This window comes from Typopeltis vanoorti, chromosome 19 (genome assembly GCF_054136105.1).
Source record: "Typopeltis vanoorti isolate ZY-2024b chromosome 19, IOZ_Tvanoo_1.0, whole genome shotgun sequence".
Lineage (NCBI taxonomy): Eukaryota > Metazoa > Arthropoda > Arachnida > Uropygi > Thelyphonidae > Typopeltis > Typopeltis vanoorti.
In genome coordinates, this window is record NC_143567.1 from 82,504,602 (window position 1) to 82,524,254 (window position 19,653).

The 19,653-nt window shown below is 34.3% G+C and overlaps 2 protein-coding genes across 2 annotated transcripts in view; both read left to right on the forward strand.

Annotated features, from left to right (window-relative positions):
- The window catches only part of LOC150096300 (folliculin-interacting protein 2-like), a 165,876-nt gene extending 157,237 nt beyond the window's left edge, over positions 1-8,639 (forward strand). The window contains exon 9 of the mRNA XM_090409025.1: positions 8,616-8,639. Coding sequence (XP_090265151.1) covers positions 8,616-8,639 — 24 coding nt within the window. The remainder of the gene's footprint in view (positions 1-8,615) is intronic.
- A 3,738-nt stretch (positions 8,640-12,377) lies between these two features.
- Positions 12,378-19,653, forward strand: part of LOC150096301 (folliculin-interacting protein 1-like) — a 159,922-nt gene continuing 152,646 nt past the window's right edge. Inside the window, exon 1 of the mRNA XM_090409026.1 lies at positions 12,378-12,405. Coding sequence (XP_090265152.1) covers positions 12,378-12,405 — 28 coding nt within the window. The remainder of the gene's footprint in view (positions 12,406-19,653) is intronic.

The window sequence follows — 19,653 nt, forward strand, 5'->3', positions numbered from 1 at the left end:
AAAACGAATAACTAATAAAAACTATGAGACCTAACACAAAGTCAGGGAAACTAAATTATAAAGGGAGGAATGGTGTGAGTGTAAGAGCGACAATGGTATATAATTCAATCTGTACATTAATGATATTGGGAAGGATTTGTCAAGCGACATACAGCTTTTTTGCTGATGATTTGCTGATGATGCAAAGATAGGTAGGATAATCAGGAATGCTGCTGATATGCAGTCTTTGCAGAATGATTTGAATAGGCTATAATTGTGGGCATTGGAAAATGGATGTCAGTTCAATGTCAGTAAATGTAAAGTCATTCACTTCAGCATGATTAGATATTCAATGTTGTATTATATTGGTGGGATAGGTTAGAAGAAACTGATGAGGCTAAGGATCTTGGAATGTTAATAGATTTGAAGTTTAGGGGCCATATGCCAAAGATTGCAAATACAACTCAAAAGATAATTGCAATGCTGAAACGAACGTTCACATGTAAAGATAAGGATGTTATTTTGCCTCTTTACAAGGCCTTGATAAGACCTCACTTGGACTATTGTGTACAGGTCTGGTTTCCTAGTTTCCGTTGTGATTCTGATATATTGGAGAGAGTACAAAGAGGGGTGATATGATTGAGACTGACAAATTTCTGAAAGGATCATACAGGATTTAAACTGATGGAATTTTCAATTTATGGAGGGTGGGGAAAGGATTATGGGGCATCTTTGGAAGCTGAGAATGAAGGCAGCCAAGAAGGGTGTGAGGGCTAGATTTTACTCTCAGAGGGTGGTGCATGATTGGAATGGATTGCCATTGGATGTTGTGAGTGCAAGTAGTGTGAATGAATTCAAGAATAAGTATGATAGCTGGTGTGTGTAGTATTTGGCCTCCCTTGATGAGTCTCTGACTTCCTGGAGGTCTCTGTTAATAATAAAATATGAGAAAATTTAGATATACCTTTTTGGACGTTGTTTTCTATCTCTTTATCCTGGCGATATGTTGTCAAGCTGTTAAAGGAAGGGGTTTATGGAAGTGGGAGTAAAGTAATGTGGAGGAACTTTTTTGAAAAAATCTTTTTTTTTTTTTTATATATATATATATATTATGAGTGGGTAGAGGGCGTTTGGGAGGGTGGGGATGTGAGAGGAGGAGGATCTGAAGACAGAGATTTTTCTTTATTTTTTTTGGAGTGTGGGGGGGAATTGTTGGGGAATTACCCAACTACTTCTTCTTCTTTCACTACTCATTATTCCCGCTTTTTATGCAGGGTCTGCATGTTACTTAGATGCGACTTCTTTGTTAGTACCACTCCCAACCGACCTGTCACCTAGTCTGCCGCTGGGGGGGGGTATATTCTTGACTGTAGAAGCGTATGTTCATGGGGCTGGTTTGCCTGCTTGCAGGATGAAAAACGCCAGATAAACTGGCGGAAAAAACCTTACTGCCCGTGCCCAAGACCGGCTAACTTGGCTATACCTGAGGAAGATCCTCAAGTTACTCAAGTCTTCAACGGGAATCGAACCAGGACACTCCTTCCCCAGGCATATTGTTGCAAAGCGCGAAGGCACTAGGCTAACTGTGCGGACGGGAATTACCCAACACAACTTATAAATTATGCCACAAAACAACCCGACAACCAAAAAAAACTTCCCAACACAAAAAATGATCAAACTGCCATACATCCAGAACACGTACAAAGTCTATAAATACATTTTCGAACACATTGACTATAAGCTAGTGTTCACCACAAACCAAAAATTGGCAACACTTCTAAAACCTATAAAATCTCACACACACAATGAAATATTAGAACACCACAACATTGTTTACAAATTTCCCTGCCAAAAAAGACTATGATGTTACCTACACAGGTTCTACCATCAGATCTTTATGAACAAGACTACAAAGAACGTTTCCATGACTGTAATAACATCCCTATTCCGGAACATTTAAACAATAAAAAACGCAACAACAAAAAGAAAATAGGATACAGAGTACAGGAAAAACTGAGATAGCGGTCCTCTCCTTGAACAAAAACATACGCTGCAAATCAACAAGGCCATAATATTAGACATATAAGACAACAAAATGATGCCTAGAATATCGGAAACAATAGTCATAAAATGTGATGAAAACTCAATAAACGTCCACTGAGCCTACATAATCTCCAAGAGTTGGACGCTCCATAACATAAAATTAGGTCACGACTCCGACCAATAGGAGACAACACAAGCACACCAAAGACAAAAATACCTGACTGATATGACACAGCACACTTCCCCCACCCCATGAGTTCCAAAGGTGACACTTGTCGAAACAGCTCACACCCTGTTACTCTCACCCCTGACTTTTTCCCTTAAATCCCTCCTCTTTCTCCCCTCCCTCAAATAATTTCCATCTTCAGATCCTCCTCCCCTCACCCCCTCCCAAAAGCCCTCTACCCACCCTAAATAATAATAATATCATACATATTTATATATATAAAAAAAACAGGTTTTTTTCAAATAATTTCCCCACATTACTTTACCCCCACTTCCCCAAACCCTCCACCCCTTCCTTTAACAGCATATGAAGGCACATCACCAGGATAAGGAGACAGAAAACAACATCCAAAAAAGGTATGTCCAAATTTTCTCCTCTTTTATTCTTTATATATTAGCTTTATAACACTACTGTAATGCCTTGAATTTGGGTAAAGAGTCAACAACATTGTGAATAAAGGGGCACTTCTAAAAGAAAGTAGGCTATATTAGCCATTAAAATAATAGTTTATTTAGAGGAGTAACATGGGAATTTTCCCAGAAATGATGCCTATGATAGGATAATTTATTACATTTCATATAAATTAAATCGCAATATGTTTTTGGTAAAAGTTGCAAATTTCCTAATGACCTAGTTAAGGAATTAATGTACAGCACTTACAGAAATATTATACTGAGATGTTTCAGTATGGTATGTCCACTTCGTACTTTGATTCAGCTCTCATAATGCCATTGTTAGTGATTCAGAAGAATGGGTGTTTACATAACCATAGCCCCTGAAACATAGAACATAACCAATAATACAATTGTAGTCTCCATTAAATAATCAAATTCTGATTGTGAGCTTGTGGTGGAATTTTCTGCATGATGTGTGAGTTAGTGTTTTTATAAAAGCAACCCTAAGCTCCATATTAATCTATATTAATATCCCAGTACTTGTGAATTGTCACCATGCTAACATGTTAACAATGACTTGCAATGGTGCTGATGAAAGACCAGTTGTAAAAGAAAAAAAAAAAAAAAGAGGAGGAAACTTTTACCAAAATACCAAGTTCTGAGCTCTTTTACACCACCATCTACTGCATGTTATAGAACTGCTCTCCCATTATCACCAGTGTATTTTGTCAATATGTTAGTATGGTGTGCATGAGAGAGAGAGAGAGGCTTGAACTTTTTGCAAATTGACTTACTTGTTCTGATATCTAAAGCTAAGTAATTTCTTCATTTTATATAAATTTTAATTTTTTGCATACAGATTATTCTTCATCATCATCATCATCAAATTCCTGACATGTACCCTCAAGGGGTGTACAGGATATGATAGTATTACATGAAAAATTTACATCATTACTAATTTCTTATTTATAATTATCCTCCAAATCAGTCTGTTACTTGTCAAGATGGCAACATTATCAGATCTTATATTTCTAGTCGTCTAAAGCACTTTGTACCGTATCAATCCACCTATATCTTGGTTTTCCTCTGGGTCGTTTTCCTGCCAACCTGGCAGAGAACACTTGTTTTGCTAATCTTTCCTTATGCATTCTGTTCAAGTGACCATACCACCTGAGATTAGCTCTGCTAATGCATTCCTGGATACTGACATTGTCAAGTTCTTTCCTAATATCCTCCTTTTTAATATGATATTGCCATTGATCCATCTGTTCATGCCTCTAATCTTTCTCTGGACTCTCATATCTGTGGTCTCTAATCTTTGATCAAGTGTTTTACTTCTGACCCAGCTCTCAGATCCATAAGTTAAAACTGGTTTGAACACTGTCTTGTATTGTCTTGTATACAGCTAATTTAGTGTTCCAACTAATTTCTATCTTATTCCATATGAATTTATTCAATTGACTTCCTACCATACCAGCTTTGTTGATTCTATTGTCTATCTCCATATTTAATTTACCATCTTCAGTAAAAATTATGCCTAAGTAGCTGAAATGTTTTACTTGTTCTACAGGTTTCCCCATTCACAACACAGTTGACATTTTCAACAATTCTATCTATTTTCATTGTCTTTGTCTCTTTCATGTTGACCTTCATACCATATCTATTACAACAGTTATTCAATTTAGTCAGGGAATCTTGCAAACTTGTAGTGGATTTATTTAGAAGTATATCATCGTCCGCATAAAGCAAAGAGCTGACATTAACATCTCCAATTCTGATATCATGTTTAATACCATTTTCCTTCATAATGTGATCCATATAGATAATGAATAACAGAGGGGATAATGTACATCTTTGTCTCACACCAGATTTAACATTAAACCATCTTCCTGTACTTCCTTCAATTCTAACTGCTGACTTACAACTCAAATAAAGACTAAGTATTGCTTGATATAATGCCCCATTGACACCACATATCTGTAGTGTATTGAATAGCTTCTCTCTTGGCACCTTGTCATATGCCTCTTCCAGATCGACAAAACTTAAATACAGATCTTTTTTATATTCCTATGTTTTCTCAACTATTTGTCGTAAAGTGAAGATCTGATCCTTACAGCCTCTATCTATTTGGCCTGAATCCAGCTTGTCCTTCACCAAGCTTTTCTTCCACAATTTTTCTCAACCGTTTCTCAAGTATACTTGTATAGATCTTGCCAAGATTATTATATATACAGATTATTCTTTGAGTAATAAAATTAAAACACCGATTCTGTAAATACAGTTTATTTCAAGAGAATGTCTATGGTGCTAGTCCATCATCATCAAGTCTTTCTGTGCCTACTGGCACATAAGGCTGCAATGCTGGTTTTCCATCTGTCTCTGTCCGTTGCAGCTGCTGTTGCTTCTGCCCAACTCTCCCATCTTGCCTCCTTCATTTTGGATTCTATCATTCCATCGGATTGTTCTGAATTTGTATTGTTCATTGATGGTTTAATCTTTTTTTCTCTCTTCAATGATCTTCCAAGTTTCTGCAGTTAACCATTCTTTATTTTTCTGTGTTTACCAATTACATCTTCAGCAACTTCGTTGTATGTGTTCCTGAAGTTTTTCCAATATTCTTATATTTTGTTGTTTTCTACTGTTACATCTTGATTTTCCTCCATTTCTAATATATTGAATCTGCTCTTTATCTCCAAAGCAAAATTTTCTCTTGTTTCTTTAATTTTTAATTTTTCAATATCAAATGCAGTTCTTGAACTTCTTTTCTTTCTTAATACACTTTGAAGTTTTAATATTTACTTCATTACTAACAAGAAGTAGTCAGAACCAACATCTGCACCACGTTTGACTCTCACATCAAGCATAGATCTTACAAATTTACTATTGATAGCAAATATCATCCATTTCGTTTCTTGTATTGCCATCCGGTGCGATCCAAGTCAATTTATGTATTTCTTTATGCTTGAATTTAGTTTCTCCAAAGACAAAGTTGTTCATTTCACAAAAGGTTACAAACATCATGCCATTTTCATTTCACTCTCCACAAACCTCGAAACCTAAGGATTTTTCTTCTACACATGACCTTTTACCCACTTTTACATCAGGATCGCCAATGAGTATTATCATATTGTGTTTTGGAATAGAGTTTATTACCTTTTGGAGTTGTTCATAAAAGCATTCTTTTATATCTTCATCTGCTTCGTTAGTAGGTGCATAAACCCACACAACAGAAAGTTTAATAGATTTGGAATAGAACCCGACTTTTATAATTTTCTTGTTTACTGGTTCCCATTCCATCAGGCTTTTGGTTACTTTTGGGTTCAATATTAGTGCAATTCCTTGTTCATGCTTCTCCTATGATCCAGAGTACAGTATTGTTTTGTTGTTTTTAGTTATGTCTACCAAAATCAGTCCATCTGAGTTCGCTGATGCCTAAAATGTCTAACTTGTAATTGTCCATTTCATTTGTTACCTGCCTAGTTTTTCCTACCTGGTACAGTGTTCTGACATTCCATGATCCAGTCTTTAAAATTTTTTGTGGCTTCATAAGTGGCTCTTTCAACAAGGGTTCCGAAAGGCTTTCCCCCTTGATGTGTCATATATACATTATCCACATCAGGCTAGATAACCGTCTTCTGGGGTCTCGTAAGTCACTCCTGTAGCCAGGAGCATTTGTTCATCCAGATTTTCAGTTTCAGTAATCAGATAATTTTTACAAGGTGGGATGATTAGCCCTTTGCCCAACCCCCAAAGGGGACCCGGCTATACCCCTGGGGACTGAGTCTTCATTTATCGCCTCTTACGATACACAGGAGTGCGGTTGGGGTATTCTACTACCTGCCCCAACATGGGGGAGGTGCTATTCCAGTCCACAGTTATTATTAATGGGTGGGGGGGAACATTATTTGTTCATTTGACTTCCATTATTGAGACCAAGTGTTTGTTAACAAGAAATAAATTTTTATTAAACTAACAATTAAACCCAACAAGTTTTATAAGTCATTAGCTTTAGTCTTCAGACTTCTAATTTTTTATTTATTTTTAGTACAAGACTTGGCTAAAAATAACTAGAAAGAATAATCACACAACATATTTTTCATGACCTTCAGCAGTCTAGTACATATAACAGTGACACACACACACACACACACACAAAAAAAGAAAGTTGGATTTTAAAAATCATTTATGCAAGTTTTGGACTCCTGATAATGTCTGACTTGCAAAAAACTTGTCGAGGTGTATGGTTAGTTTAATAAAATCTAATTCTCATTTACAAACACATGATTTCCATGCCATAAGTCAAATGAAGATTTGCTAAACCACAGAAATATTAGACATCAACATTAGTGTTTTTACATTACATAATTATATATTATTATTATTGTTGTTGTTCCGGGAAACTCCAAGGAGTCGACAGACTCATCGAGGGAGGCCCTAACATCATGTCAAGAACAACTATTCAACATTCACACAGTATCTATCATACCTTGCCTTGAACTCATTCACGGTCGTAGCACCCACAACAGACTCTGGAAGCTTATTCCACTCATTTACCACTCTCCAAGTAAAGAACCTAGCTCTAACACCCTTGTCAACCACGCTCTTGCCCAGCTTCCATGCATGGCCCCTAGTCCTCCCACCACCAGTCATATTTTCAAAAATATCTTCTGGATCAATCTTATAAAAACCCTTCAGTAATTTGAATGTCTCAATCATATCACCCCTCCTTCGCCTATCGTCCAATTTCTGCAACCCACAAATCTTCAACCTATTCTCATAAGGTTCATTCCACAGACCTGCTATCATCTTGGTCACTCGTCTCTGGACCCTTTCCATTTCCTCCCCATCACGAAGAAACCCTGGTGCCCATAGCTGGGCACAGAAGTCCAGATGGGGTCTTATCAAGGCTCGATACAGAGGAACAACAACTTGTTCGTCTCTGCATGTTAAAGTATTTTTCAGAAGCCAAGTGATTTGGTGAGCTGTTTTAGTTACTTTTGCAATGTGCCCCCTAAACTTCAATTCCCTATCCACCAACACTCCCAAATCCCTGGCCTCATCAATCTCCTGGAGTATGATTCCACCAATGCGATATACTGCTGCTATTCTTTTCACCCCAAAGTGCATAACCTTACACTTTGCCACATTAAATTGACATCCATTTTTCCTAGCCCAGTCCTCCAAACTATCCAAATCATCCTGTAAAATTTTGACATCTTGTGCACTCACAATTGCTCTACCCAACTTTGCATCATCAGCAAACAAGTGAACACTTCCTCTCAGATCCTTTCCAATATCATTGATGAACAAATTGAAAAGCAGTGGTCTTTTTATGTGCCTCTTGAACATAGAATAGTTTTGAAAGAAGTTGTCTGCAGAAAGGAGTTGTAGTTTAAAAGCCAAATTGAGAGCTTACATAAGTAATATTTATGTTGATTCAGACTTTCAGTACTTAGACATAACTGAGGAGTTAGCAGTCTTGAAGAAACTGCATATATCCTGTTAATACAATATTCCATAACTGAATAACTTGCGTATCATTTCAACGACACCTATTTTTTGTACACTGTTCATGCTATACTAACATACTGCACTGTGCAAGTAATTTTATAGAGTATGAACAATGTACAAAAAATAGGTGTTGTTGATAACTTTTAAGGAAGAATCATTTGTGGGGACAGTACAAGATAGTGACTAAATGTTGCTTGATTGCCATCTTTACTGACTCCATCTCAAAAACAGAGAAAAACCTGCAACTGCAAGAATAATTCTCACCAAAATCAAATATGATAAGGATTTTTGAAATCTTACATGAATTGCTCTTGCAAATGCATGATCAATAGTTATATCTAATCACAAGTTTCAACCTGTCCATTTAATTAAAATAAAAAAAAAAAACATCAAAATTTGCTTAAACAGGATATTTGGAGTATGTATGTGTGCATGTTCTGAATAGTTTTGATCTTTAACAGGTAATGGCCATCTACCTTCAGTAAATGAACATTACCTGTTACCATTGGCAGAAAGTCATGTGGTTGGAATCAGAACTCCTAATTTGCTCTAAATTATACGACATTTTATATTATATAATGCTGTATGATTATATGTATTACATAGATTATAAATATTATATTGATACATACTTATATATATATATATACACATCCATACATTTATACTAACTTACATTTATATACTGTATGTATACTTAAGATGTTTCAAAATGGAAACTTTCAAATATTTATTGCTTACTAATTAGGTTTCATATAAATGTGTAAGTCTATAATTTGTAAAGGAACTATCACATTAATTGTTATCTTACAAATGCTCGATGCACTACATGTTCATATGGAACCAAGTTACAGAACAATAAATATTTGAAAGGGTTCAATTCATTTTAAAATTACCATACATACATATATAAATGTAAGTATGGATGGGCACAAAACCTTTAACACAACAGACACTGTATGACAGAATATCAGGGGAAGACATACAATGATTAGTGATCACTGATAATTCCTAAAGAAGAAATTTGTGTTTCTTGAACAGGAGGTTGTCCATCCTCAGAGAAATTAGTATGGGGAAGATGTTTGCAAAGAACAGATTTGAATTGAATTGAATGAAAAAGGAGGATAAAAAAAAAAAAAAAAATAGTGCTGACCAGCAGGTGCTTGTGCTTTTATATGCATGTTTATAGGATAGTAGAATAATAGTTGTCGCTAGTTTGGTGAATCAGCATCCATGAAATATCTATAGAAGATTACTGAAATAAAAGCCAAAAGACTTCATTTCAGTGATGTAAAATTATTTAAATTAAGGGGATATTGAATCCCACATTATTTCAAAGCCGAATAAGAAACTCTAAGATAGGAATCAAAGAGTTTCATGCCGAATATAGTAAACTATAAAAGTTCAGGGAATCCAAGCATAAGCCAACACCTGGTAGTATAAACTGAGGCAACTCGTTGCAAAGGTGGAGTAAGTTCTGATCACTGTCCTTAGTATTTTTCCATAATGTAAAACCCAACTCCTAGGAGATTTATGCTGTTATACATTATGGAAGGAAGTCACTACCCAGACTGGGTTTGACCTTTATTGAGGTCTCATCAGTGAGTAGGTAGACCTGGATAATACTCAGGTTGTAGTGATGAGAACTTATATACTTTACAATACTAGTCGCCTAAAAAGGTGCACCCAATAAATTACTGAAATAAAGAGCCAAAAGGCTTCATTTCGCGATGTGAAATTATTTAAATTAAGGGGATATTGAATCCCACATTATTTCAAAGCCGAATAAGAAACTCTAAGATAGGAATCAAAGAGTTTCATGCCAAATATAGTAAACTATAAAAGTTCGACGAATCCCCAACCGTAAGCCAACATCTGGTAGTACAAGTGAGTTTGTACTACCAGGTGTTGACTTATGCGTGTAAGTCAGCACCTGGATACTGTCAGTGCTTTTTGTAAAAAAAAAGTACTAACAGTATCCAGAAGTGCTTGTTCTTTGCTGGCAGAAAAAAAAAAAATTTAAATTAAAAGGATATGAAAAGAAAGGAAACAAAGATATTATTTGCTATTTCTACTTCATAGTGTAATGTTTTTTGGATAAATTAATTATGTAACACAGTTTGTTAAGTATAAATTTATTGTAATTATATAAAAAAGCAAAATGCATATGATGAAACTTCAATGAAAAATTTTATAGTAAATATATTAACATTAGATGTAGGAAAAAATTTAAATTTTATTGAATAACAATTTATTTGCATACTAGGTAAATGTGTAAAAAAATTACTGAATAATACATATCTAAAATATACTGCACCACATCTGTATGACACGTCACTGCTAATAAGAAAGGTAGTGTGTAAGGGTTCGGTATTTTAGAATTATGCAGCACATGCCACAGAGATCAAGAGAGAGGCATGAGAAACTAACATCAGATCCCATGGGAAGTACTTAATCATCATTGTCTCCTCGATGATTAAGTACTTCCCATGTACTTAATCATCATTGTCTCCTCGATATGACCTTGTACCATTGTGCAAGGTAATATTGGATCACTCATAGGCATAATCTGCTGGCCTGATTGACTGAATGGATAGTAACACTACCCTGCAACCATTTTAATACTCGGCCCATGTTGCTGTTTTCGATCAACGTAAACCATGTCGGTGTGACTTTTGTGTTCAGGGCTTATTAAATTATGTTTTTATTTGTTAATTAAGCTGCCATTCACAGAGCACATTGTTAATACATTCCAAAACATGGTACAATCAGTAACAATAGCAAAAAAATTATTTAAATAATTGTTTAAACAAATAAGCTTTGGAAAAGCCCGAAAAAGACTGAAAAATTTTTTAAATTCATATCTCTGCTTGTAATAGACCAAAATCTTTGTTTTTTTATTTTTGTAAATAAATGTATGTACATTAACGCAAAATTAATGACAAAATCGTATCTTTAAATTACAATAATTATTTTTGCAATTGAAAGTTGCTAATTTTACAGCAATCGTAAAAAGGAAAAATGGTATAAATGCATTTTTTTTTATTTACATGATTTATTTAATAAAAATATTAATTCAAAATGTATCGTTTACGTTACTTGCAACAGATCAAATGTTTTGATTAGTATGCAAAACAATAATGTTCAAAATATCGTCCGTTAATGCTTTCTAAATGTATAAATGCATTTTTTTTTTATTTACATGATTTATCTAATAAAAATATTAATTCAAAATGTATTGTTTACGTTACTTGCAACAGATCGAATGTTTTGATTAGTATGCAAAACAGTAATGTTCAAAATATCGTCCATTAAGCTCCATGTGTCTAATGGACTACAAATATTTAATGCATCTCCTGATTGAGACGGAAAATGCATTCAAATATCTGATGATCGACGACCATGTGTTTCCGGAGTATTTGAAAACTGGTCTTGTGACCGTTTCTACCTTGAATATATGGTCTTCGTCCCAGAGTCGGAGTAACTGGCTGCCCGAAATTCTCTTCGTCTTCTTTCTCGGTGGAAAAATTATCACCTTCTTCTTCTATTTCTAAATGTTCATCATCTTCTTCTTCGGACACCTCACTCTCAACATAATTAATGGGATCACGCTCGCAGAGAGAATAAACAATCTCATTTGAATTGCAAAGAGCCATTTTTGGTGCTAAAAATTTCGAGAAATGATCATTTCTTAAAATCTTTTTTTTTTTTTTTTGGATAAAATTGTTGTAAAAATTTTTTTAACACTTACTTCACCCTTAGTAATTTTTGCACAAAAATATCACCAGACAGTAAAAAAATGAAAAAGGGCACAAACTCAATATTGTAATATTTTCTTATTCTTGTTTTTGTTATAATTTCTACTTGTTTATTATTAACTTTTGGCTCGCATGCAGTTGCACTACAATTCTAGGCCGGCAATTAATTTAATAATAGTGTGCAAAGTAAGGAAGAGAAAGGGATTGCCTTTGGGTAGTGCCAATTCCTTTGTTTCGTTCCTGGTGCTAATCCCTTTTCGGATTTAGGGAAAATTTATATTATGCTGCGCCACCCTAAATCCTAGACAAGAGAATAACTCAAAAATCAGAGAATTAACACTCAGATTAGTACACTATTATATCATTCCTAGACAAATTCATTTAATACTTAAATCTTACAACAACTAAATTTCAATTGCAGTTGTAGCCACCTTTATGTTTTACCTCCCACCTTGGTTCTGACTTATGACCGGTGCAATAGGAACAAAATCAGGCAAGTCGTTAGATTAATACAAAAGAAAGACATTTAATTATCAAGTCAAATATTTTACAGGTAACAACAATTACTGGCATGGAATTACAACTATCCTTGAGAATAAGTTCAATTAATTAAACGATGTCAACTCTCTTTTAACATTTTACAACATGAATCTAGATTAGAGCTTCAATTAATAGCTAAACATTCATTCAGTAATCAACATTCCTGAAGGCTATTGAATTAACAGACTGAGTACACCCTATGGTATTAACATATTCCTACACAATCCTTTTTCTTAGAACATAAGGTTCCCCTTTCTCACTTTGCATAAGCTCTAGAGTCCTTTCATTTAATGAAACACGAATAACTGAAAGTTCTTTGCGCAAACAATGATCATCGCTCTTAGCACAATTACATAACAGAACAAAAGTTCACATTACTAGGGACCATAGAAATACTTGGCCTTCTCCACACTTGTCTTGGGAGTGGTTCCATTTCATTGACCATGCTCCTACTTGATTTCATCCAAAAGAATCAATTGGTGAGCTCGGACACGATTCGCCTCCTTCGAAGTAAATAACTCTGGCTTGCCGCTATCGGGTCAAGTGGCTTGGTATGACTTGTCGATCTGCGCTGTGCCTTTTGTAGGATCGGGATCTGTGCTTGCTGAACTACTGCTTGACCAGTGGGCTGCTTATAGACATCTCTGCATACTCCTACAACCTCCATGGGATCTCCCGAACTTGATGACCAGTCGAACGAAGGGGAAAAAAAGTCACAAGCTGGTGCCGCCATGCTCTATATATCTGAAGCACGATGTTTATGTTTACCTTCTTATGTCACGTTCTTTCTCCTTTGCCCACAGCACCTCACTTCTCCTTTGTACCCAGTGCTGCTGTCTCCCCTAGCAGGCTTCGCAGGAAACTTCCGCTCGCAATTCCTCTCTGGTGCACGTGATTGCCTCAGGTCTTTACTTCTTAATCCAGTTATCTTATTTGCTTCATGACAAAAATATTTACACAAAATTCACATAGTTTTAACTTCTGGAAGTTCAACAATGAATAACTATAATATAATGTATAGAGAAAAATACCTAAATTATGAATGTTGTTGGTTGTTTACAATCAGTTTCACATTTCCTGATATACAAATATTAGCTCCGGGAATGTTGTTGCTTGTTAAATCTGAATGAAATACTTATGGATTAAAATTTCTTTCATTCAGAATTTAACAATATTTCATTTGAGACCCATTGCTCATGTTAGTGGGACTTTTTTGTCCTTCAGCAATTTCGAGGTCTCTTTACACCTGAAAGGACAAACCAAAACTAACGGACTACTAGCCTACATTGTAGTGCTTGCCCTAAAGTTTTTTTACTGCTATCACAGATGGTGCTACCTGTTCCATCCTAAAAGATATTACAATCAATAGTTTTCGGCTGGACAAAAAAGCAAAAGTCCCACCGACATGGGGCTTTGGTAGTGACTTGAAAAAGACTTTTCACTAGAATAGAGTTTCACAATTATCTAATCCTATGTCCACCTGTGTAGACCATCTCTATATGTTATGTTCTATATTATTCTAATTAAATTTCTATAAATTTTGATTTTGTATTTATAATTATTTCTTTTGTTAATGTAATTGTATTGTGAGAAAAATGCTATTAATTGCTTTCTAAAATAATAAATTGTGCATTGTATATTTCATATTAATGTATAATGCTAATGAACTAAATGAATGAATGGAGAAATTCATTTGATTTAAAGTGAATACAAAATTATTGTAATGTAATTATAATTTAACATTTCATTTTTATTGTATTTATAATACATAAGATAAAAGTATGCTTTTGCTCAGTTTGTGAGTTTCCTTTTTATAAGTTAAAGTGCTTTGAGGATAACACATGATGGCTGCTCATTACTACTTCATTATTGAAAGAGAAACCTGAAGTATGACATATTTTGGATCATGCTCAGAAGAAAGAAAATGAGTATGGTAACTTGGTGAGGTTGCAGAGAAGCAAGAGAAGAGAAAATAAATAGAATTTTGGAGTAGTGGATATTTTTGTTTGAAGATTTTTTTATAAAAAGATTAATGATTAAAAATTATGAACTTTTATGTTAGGATGACAGAATGGAATGCATACTCTGAGCATCCAAGTTTGTGTTTGAATGCCTAAAGAAACATTCAATTTATTAATAAGGCTTCTGGAATGTTTTGCACTGAATTTTTCTTATTGGAATATGAAAAGAGTAGTTCGAAGAACAAGTTAGATTTTTTTTTTAACCTTTGGAGGGGATAAAAGTAACATGAGGAAATGGTGGAGAGGATCCAGAGGCGAGTGACCAAGATGGTGAGTGGTCTATGGAATGTTCTGAGGATAGATTGTGGATTGAAAAAGTTGGTTGATAGGCAAAAAAGGGAAATAATAGAAACATTAATTAGAAACAAAAGGCTTTTATGACATTGATGCAGGATTGATGTTTAAGCACTTGGCTAGAGGGGAAGAACAAGAGGTCATCCTTGATGGGTAAGAGTGTGGCTAGCAAGGGTGTGAGGATAATCAATTTTAGATGAGGACTAGATATTTTTGGCTTGGGGAGTAGTGAATGAATGGAATGGGTTGCCTGAGTTAGTTGTGAGTGCTTTGTCTGTTAATGGTGTCAAGAAGAGATACAATAGATATTGTGTTGATAGTTTGGGTCTCCCACAATAAATCTTAGGACTCCATAGAGGTGGCTGTGCAATAATAATAATAATAATAATGATTCTGGTGTATTCATGTGGCAAGAATTGACATCTATTACTAATAATGAAGAAAGAAAGAAAGACTAATTTCCTCCTGTTTCTTTTTTAGTGTTTTTAAGCTACAGCGCACTATTAAACTTATTGTCAGGGATGTGACAATCATTTAATCTGTAGTCATTTAATTTGATGTCAGAGGTTACACATTAATTTCACTTAGTGCACATATTAATAGGAACAAGAAAACAAGCACTAATATTGTACAATTTTTATGTTGTTGCTCCCATTTAAGTGTGTGTCAATATTTGATAAAGGAAAGTAATTTGCTTTCTCTGCTTCTGAGCAGTTTAAAAAGAATATCAGTTTTGATGCAAAGAGTGTTTCTCAAGGTTTAAAAAGTCTTTTGTGCATGTTATAATACTTAACTTTAATGATGATGAGGGGGGATTAAAACTTTATCTATCCCCTCTCTGATCTTTGCTATGAAGTCTTGCTACGATAACTTTTAATGTTAATGCACTTATGTGGGACTTGAAGGTTAGATGATGTGGAAACTCTTGTCTGGAGACAAATATAGTATTTGTCTAAGGCAGTGGTCGCCAAAGGGGTCGATATAACATTGTTAGGGGTCGATTCGGGGTTGACAGAAAAATATAAGACATCATTGTATGGATAATATTTAATTCGGTTAACTTGGATTACCTCCATGACAAAAGACATGGAGGTAATGACAAGGCAATTAAGAGTGAATCGTGGGATCAGTACCTCCATCTTACAGGTCCACGAATAGGACCTGTAAGATGGAGTAAGGTCATGAAAATAGTTACTAAGGCCAATCAAGTAGGTCAAAATGACATATTTATCAATAAATGGATGTTGGTGGTTCCTGCCGGCGGCACAGTGGGAGCGAGATTGCAGCATGTGCGTGGTTCTTATTTACTGATACAAGTATTCGATCCAGTCTCATTTTTGCGCATCGACATACAAGTGAGCATTAATGTTCTAAAATTCATCAACATACATATTATAATTCAATCGTTATTCATTCACGAACTGAACTTCTCTATGTTGAAGAGAGTTGAGCAGCGCTGGTAGTAATACCAGTGATATTAATATCACTAGTAATACCAGTGATATTACTAGTGATAGTAATAGTAGTAGTAATAGTAATATAATAATATATACTATATTATACATACAATAAACACTGTAACTATAAAATAAACAATCTAAAAACTAGTAAAATAGAGGGGGTCGATAAAAAGTCAAGAAACTCTTGAAGGGGTTGACGGGCAAATAACTTTGGCGACCCCTGGTCTAAGGAATATTAACCATGCTACCAGCCAAGACGTCTATAGAAGTCAAGGTTATCATGGATGCAAAGTGCATATTAAAATTGTAATACAATTGATATTACATTGAAATATATGATGTATACGAAGCGCATGAGGATGCGTATTTGATCCATAATGGCCAATAAGGTGTTTAAGGCAGTTGATGTGAAGCCATTAACCTCTATATAAAAGTAGCCCAGTCATAAAGTTACTTAATGCACAAACATTGTTTGCTTAACTTTGATAAAGGATCAGATCAAACCAAGAATATAATTTCTTGGCATCTTTAATTTATGACAAATGTAGTAGTTTTGATGTATATGTATATTTTGATGTATGTTGCTTGCCTGGTTTGCCGAGTGTTTAGCCTGTCCACTCTGCAACCAGCAGGCTGCTGGTTTGAATCCCACTGTAGGCATGAATGTTTGTCTTTAGGTGGGAGATGAATGTCATCATCTGGTAATAGATGATGACATTACCATGAGGATAAACTTCTTAAATGGTAGGCAGTATTCTCATTGCTCAGTTTCAATGAGGAATTCTACTTATTTGTGCTTATGTTCCCACAGAAGGTTCTACTAAGGAAGAAAGGGAGAATTTTTTGAATAATTAGAAAATGTAGCTGATGTAAGGAAAATGTAACATTGGTGATTTCTTTATTGGAGATTTTAACAGCAGAGTAGGAAATCAATACCAGAAAAGTTGTGAGAAAATTTGGAGAAAGGAGCAGAGCTAATAATAATGGTAAGTATCACCTGCTGGATTTTTGTTTAGGACATGGACGAGTCATTAGTAATGCCATATTCCGATATAAAGATGTGCACAAATTCCCAAGGGGGAGATGACACAAGAAATAAAACCTCATTCACTGTATTATTGTTGATAGCGATATTTTCATGTTCAGGGCACCAGTATACACAGAGGATTTGAAAGAGGGAATTGATCCATTTAGTTTTGAGCAAGATAAAACGAATTTCATATTGAAAAAAATATATATATAGAAAGTTTTAAAAAGAATCAGTAAATATTGTTCGAGGGGGGGGGGGGAATGAGAGTTTCGAAACAAGAACCACACTGACACTGTGCCCAACCACATTCTTCCAGAAAGGCACAGAACACCTTTTTATATTATTAAATTGTGTGTGTAAATTTTTTAGGTTATTCATTTATTCTTCATTTTAAGGGAAAATAATTGTTGAGAGCAGCATACATTGGAAAGTTTGAGGAATAGTGCCATTGCCACTTCTAAGCATTGTAAGACTAACATGTTTTTATGCTGCATAACTTGGTCTGGCCTGGGCATTCGAATCGTGTAAAGGTGGAGGTACCACAGCAAGATCATTCTGAATGGCCTAGGTACATTGTCATAAACGAGAGGCAGCAAATGTGTTAAGATGGGAGTGTACATCTTCTGAAAAGCAGTATAAAATTGTGGCTTATCACTGTCATTTTAAGTTTTACCATTGTATTGAATTTTTGTTGCACACTGATAGCAAATTATAAGTTGAAAAGAAAAGTTAATATAAAGAAATACCCATTTCTCACAAAACTTCCAAACCTCAAAAATCCCATGTGTGCTAGTGATTCATCATATTAATTTATTTATATTTATTTTATCCATAAGTATTTAGACCTCTATCCTAGACGAACCCCATAGTCACTGGCCAAAACATTATAGAAATAATCTGTTCTTAGTCACATGTAATTTATGATTTCAAAACAAATCAATAAATAAAATTTTGTGGTTTATTATTGACTTTGTTTTCATTTAGTGACAGAACAGTAATATCTCATAGCTCAGTATCTGAATGCAGAAAGATAAAGTACTGAACAGGCTAGCTTGTTTAGCATGCCTTTAAAATTTTAATGACCTATATCTTTAAGTATTGATCAGGTGAGAAGTTAGGTTGTTTTGAACAAGTTGAAGAATAAGCCACATGTACCATTTAATATGACCAAGGAGTTTACATTTGTTAAAGGTATAAAATATTCATAGAACATGACCAGGTCACAGGATTGATGTTCTTATCTTATTTCTGTTATCATATTGAACTATTGGTTATTCAGTCATGATTAAGACCATTCTATATTTGGAAATGAAATAATGTTGGATCTAGTATCCACTTTGCCTATGTAATGATTAAAACCATTCTGTATTTGGTCCTTGTGTGAAAAGGACCAAATACAAGGGCCATTCAGGCACGTCTGCATGAATGTATGCACGCTTGTGTGTGCACATGCACACATATTATATATCTAGTTAAGATTTCTGTCACCATATTGAAATGTTAGTAGTTCAGTCATGATTAAGGCCATTGTGTAATTTTTTGGTCCTTACATGTGCATGTATGCACATAAATTATATATCTAGTTAAGACTTCTGTTTGAAAAACTTTCGGAGATATAATTAAAATTTTACATGTTAGGTGAGGTTAATACCTTTTTTCCAATGTTTATATATTGTGATTGATCATTCATGACCTTTTTTTTCAGAAAGGTGCATGAAATTGAAATGGGTGAGTAAGCATATCTCAGATTTAAATGTGTTTGTGAATTTGAACATTATACATTAATTTCACTGCATGCTTTATTTTATTGAAAAAAAAAAAGATATTAAACATATGTTACACACACACACACACATTGTATGTATGTAAGTATAATATGTGTCTGCGTGTGCATGTATCAGCAGAGAGAAAGATAAAATTCATTTTTAACTTATTTATAGATAGTTGTAGTATATAAAGTATCAAAAATATAAAGTTTTTGTTGATATCATTTCTCATAATTTAGTTCATAGATTCACTCAACTTCTTTATTAAACTCATAGTTATTTAAAAAAACTTTTTTTTGCAGCCAAGAATATCTAATAACAGAAAAGCAAAACTTGGATTAAGTGTGATAATTTTGCTTGATGAAAATGATAAAGAAAAGTAAGTAATTTATAATTTTAATACTATCATATAAAATTCTTACATGTTACAAACTTTTGACCAAAAAATTTTACTTATAAAATGCTTTTGTAAGCAACTGACAAACTGACTTTACAATTTAAAGGTTTATTTCCATTAAGTCAAACTCATGGGGTTAAGTATTTTTTATATTTTATAATAGTTTATATATATTATCTACTAAGGAAACAAATTGTATTACTAGTTTGGCATGATGTAGTTTCAGCATGAAC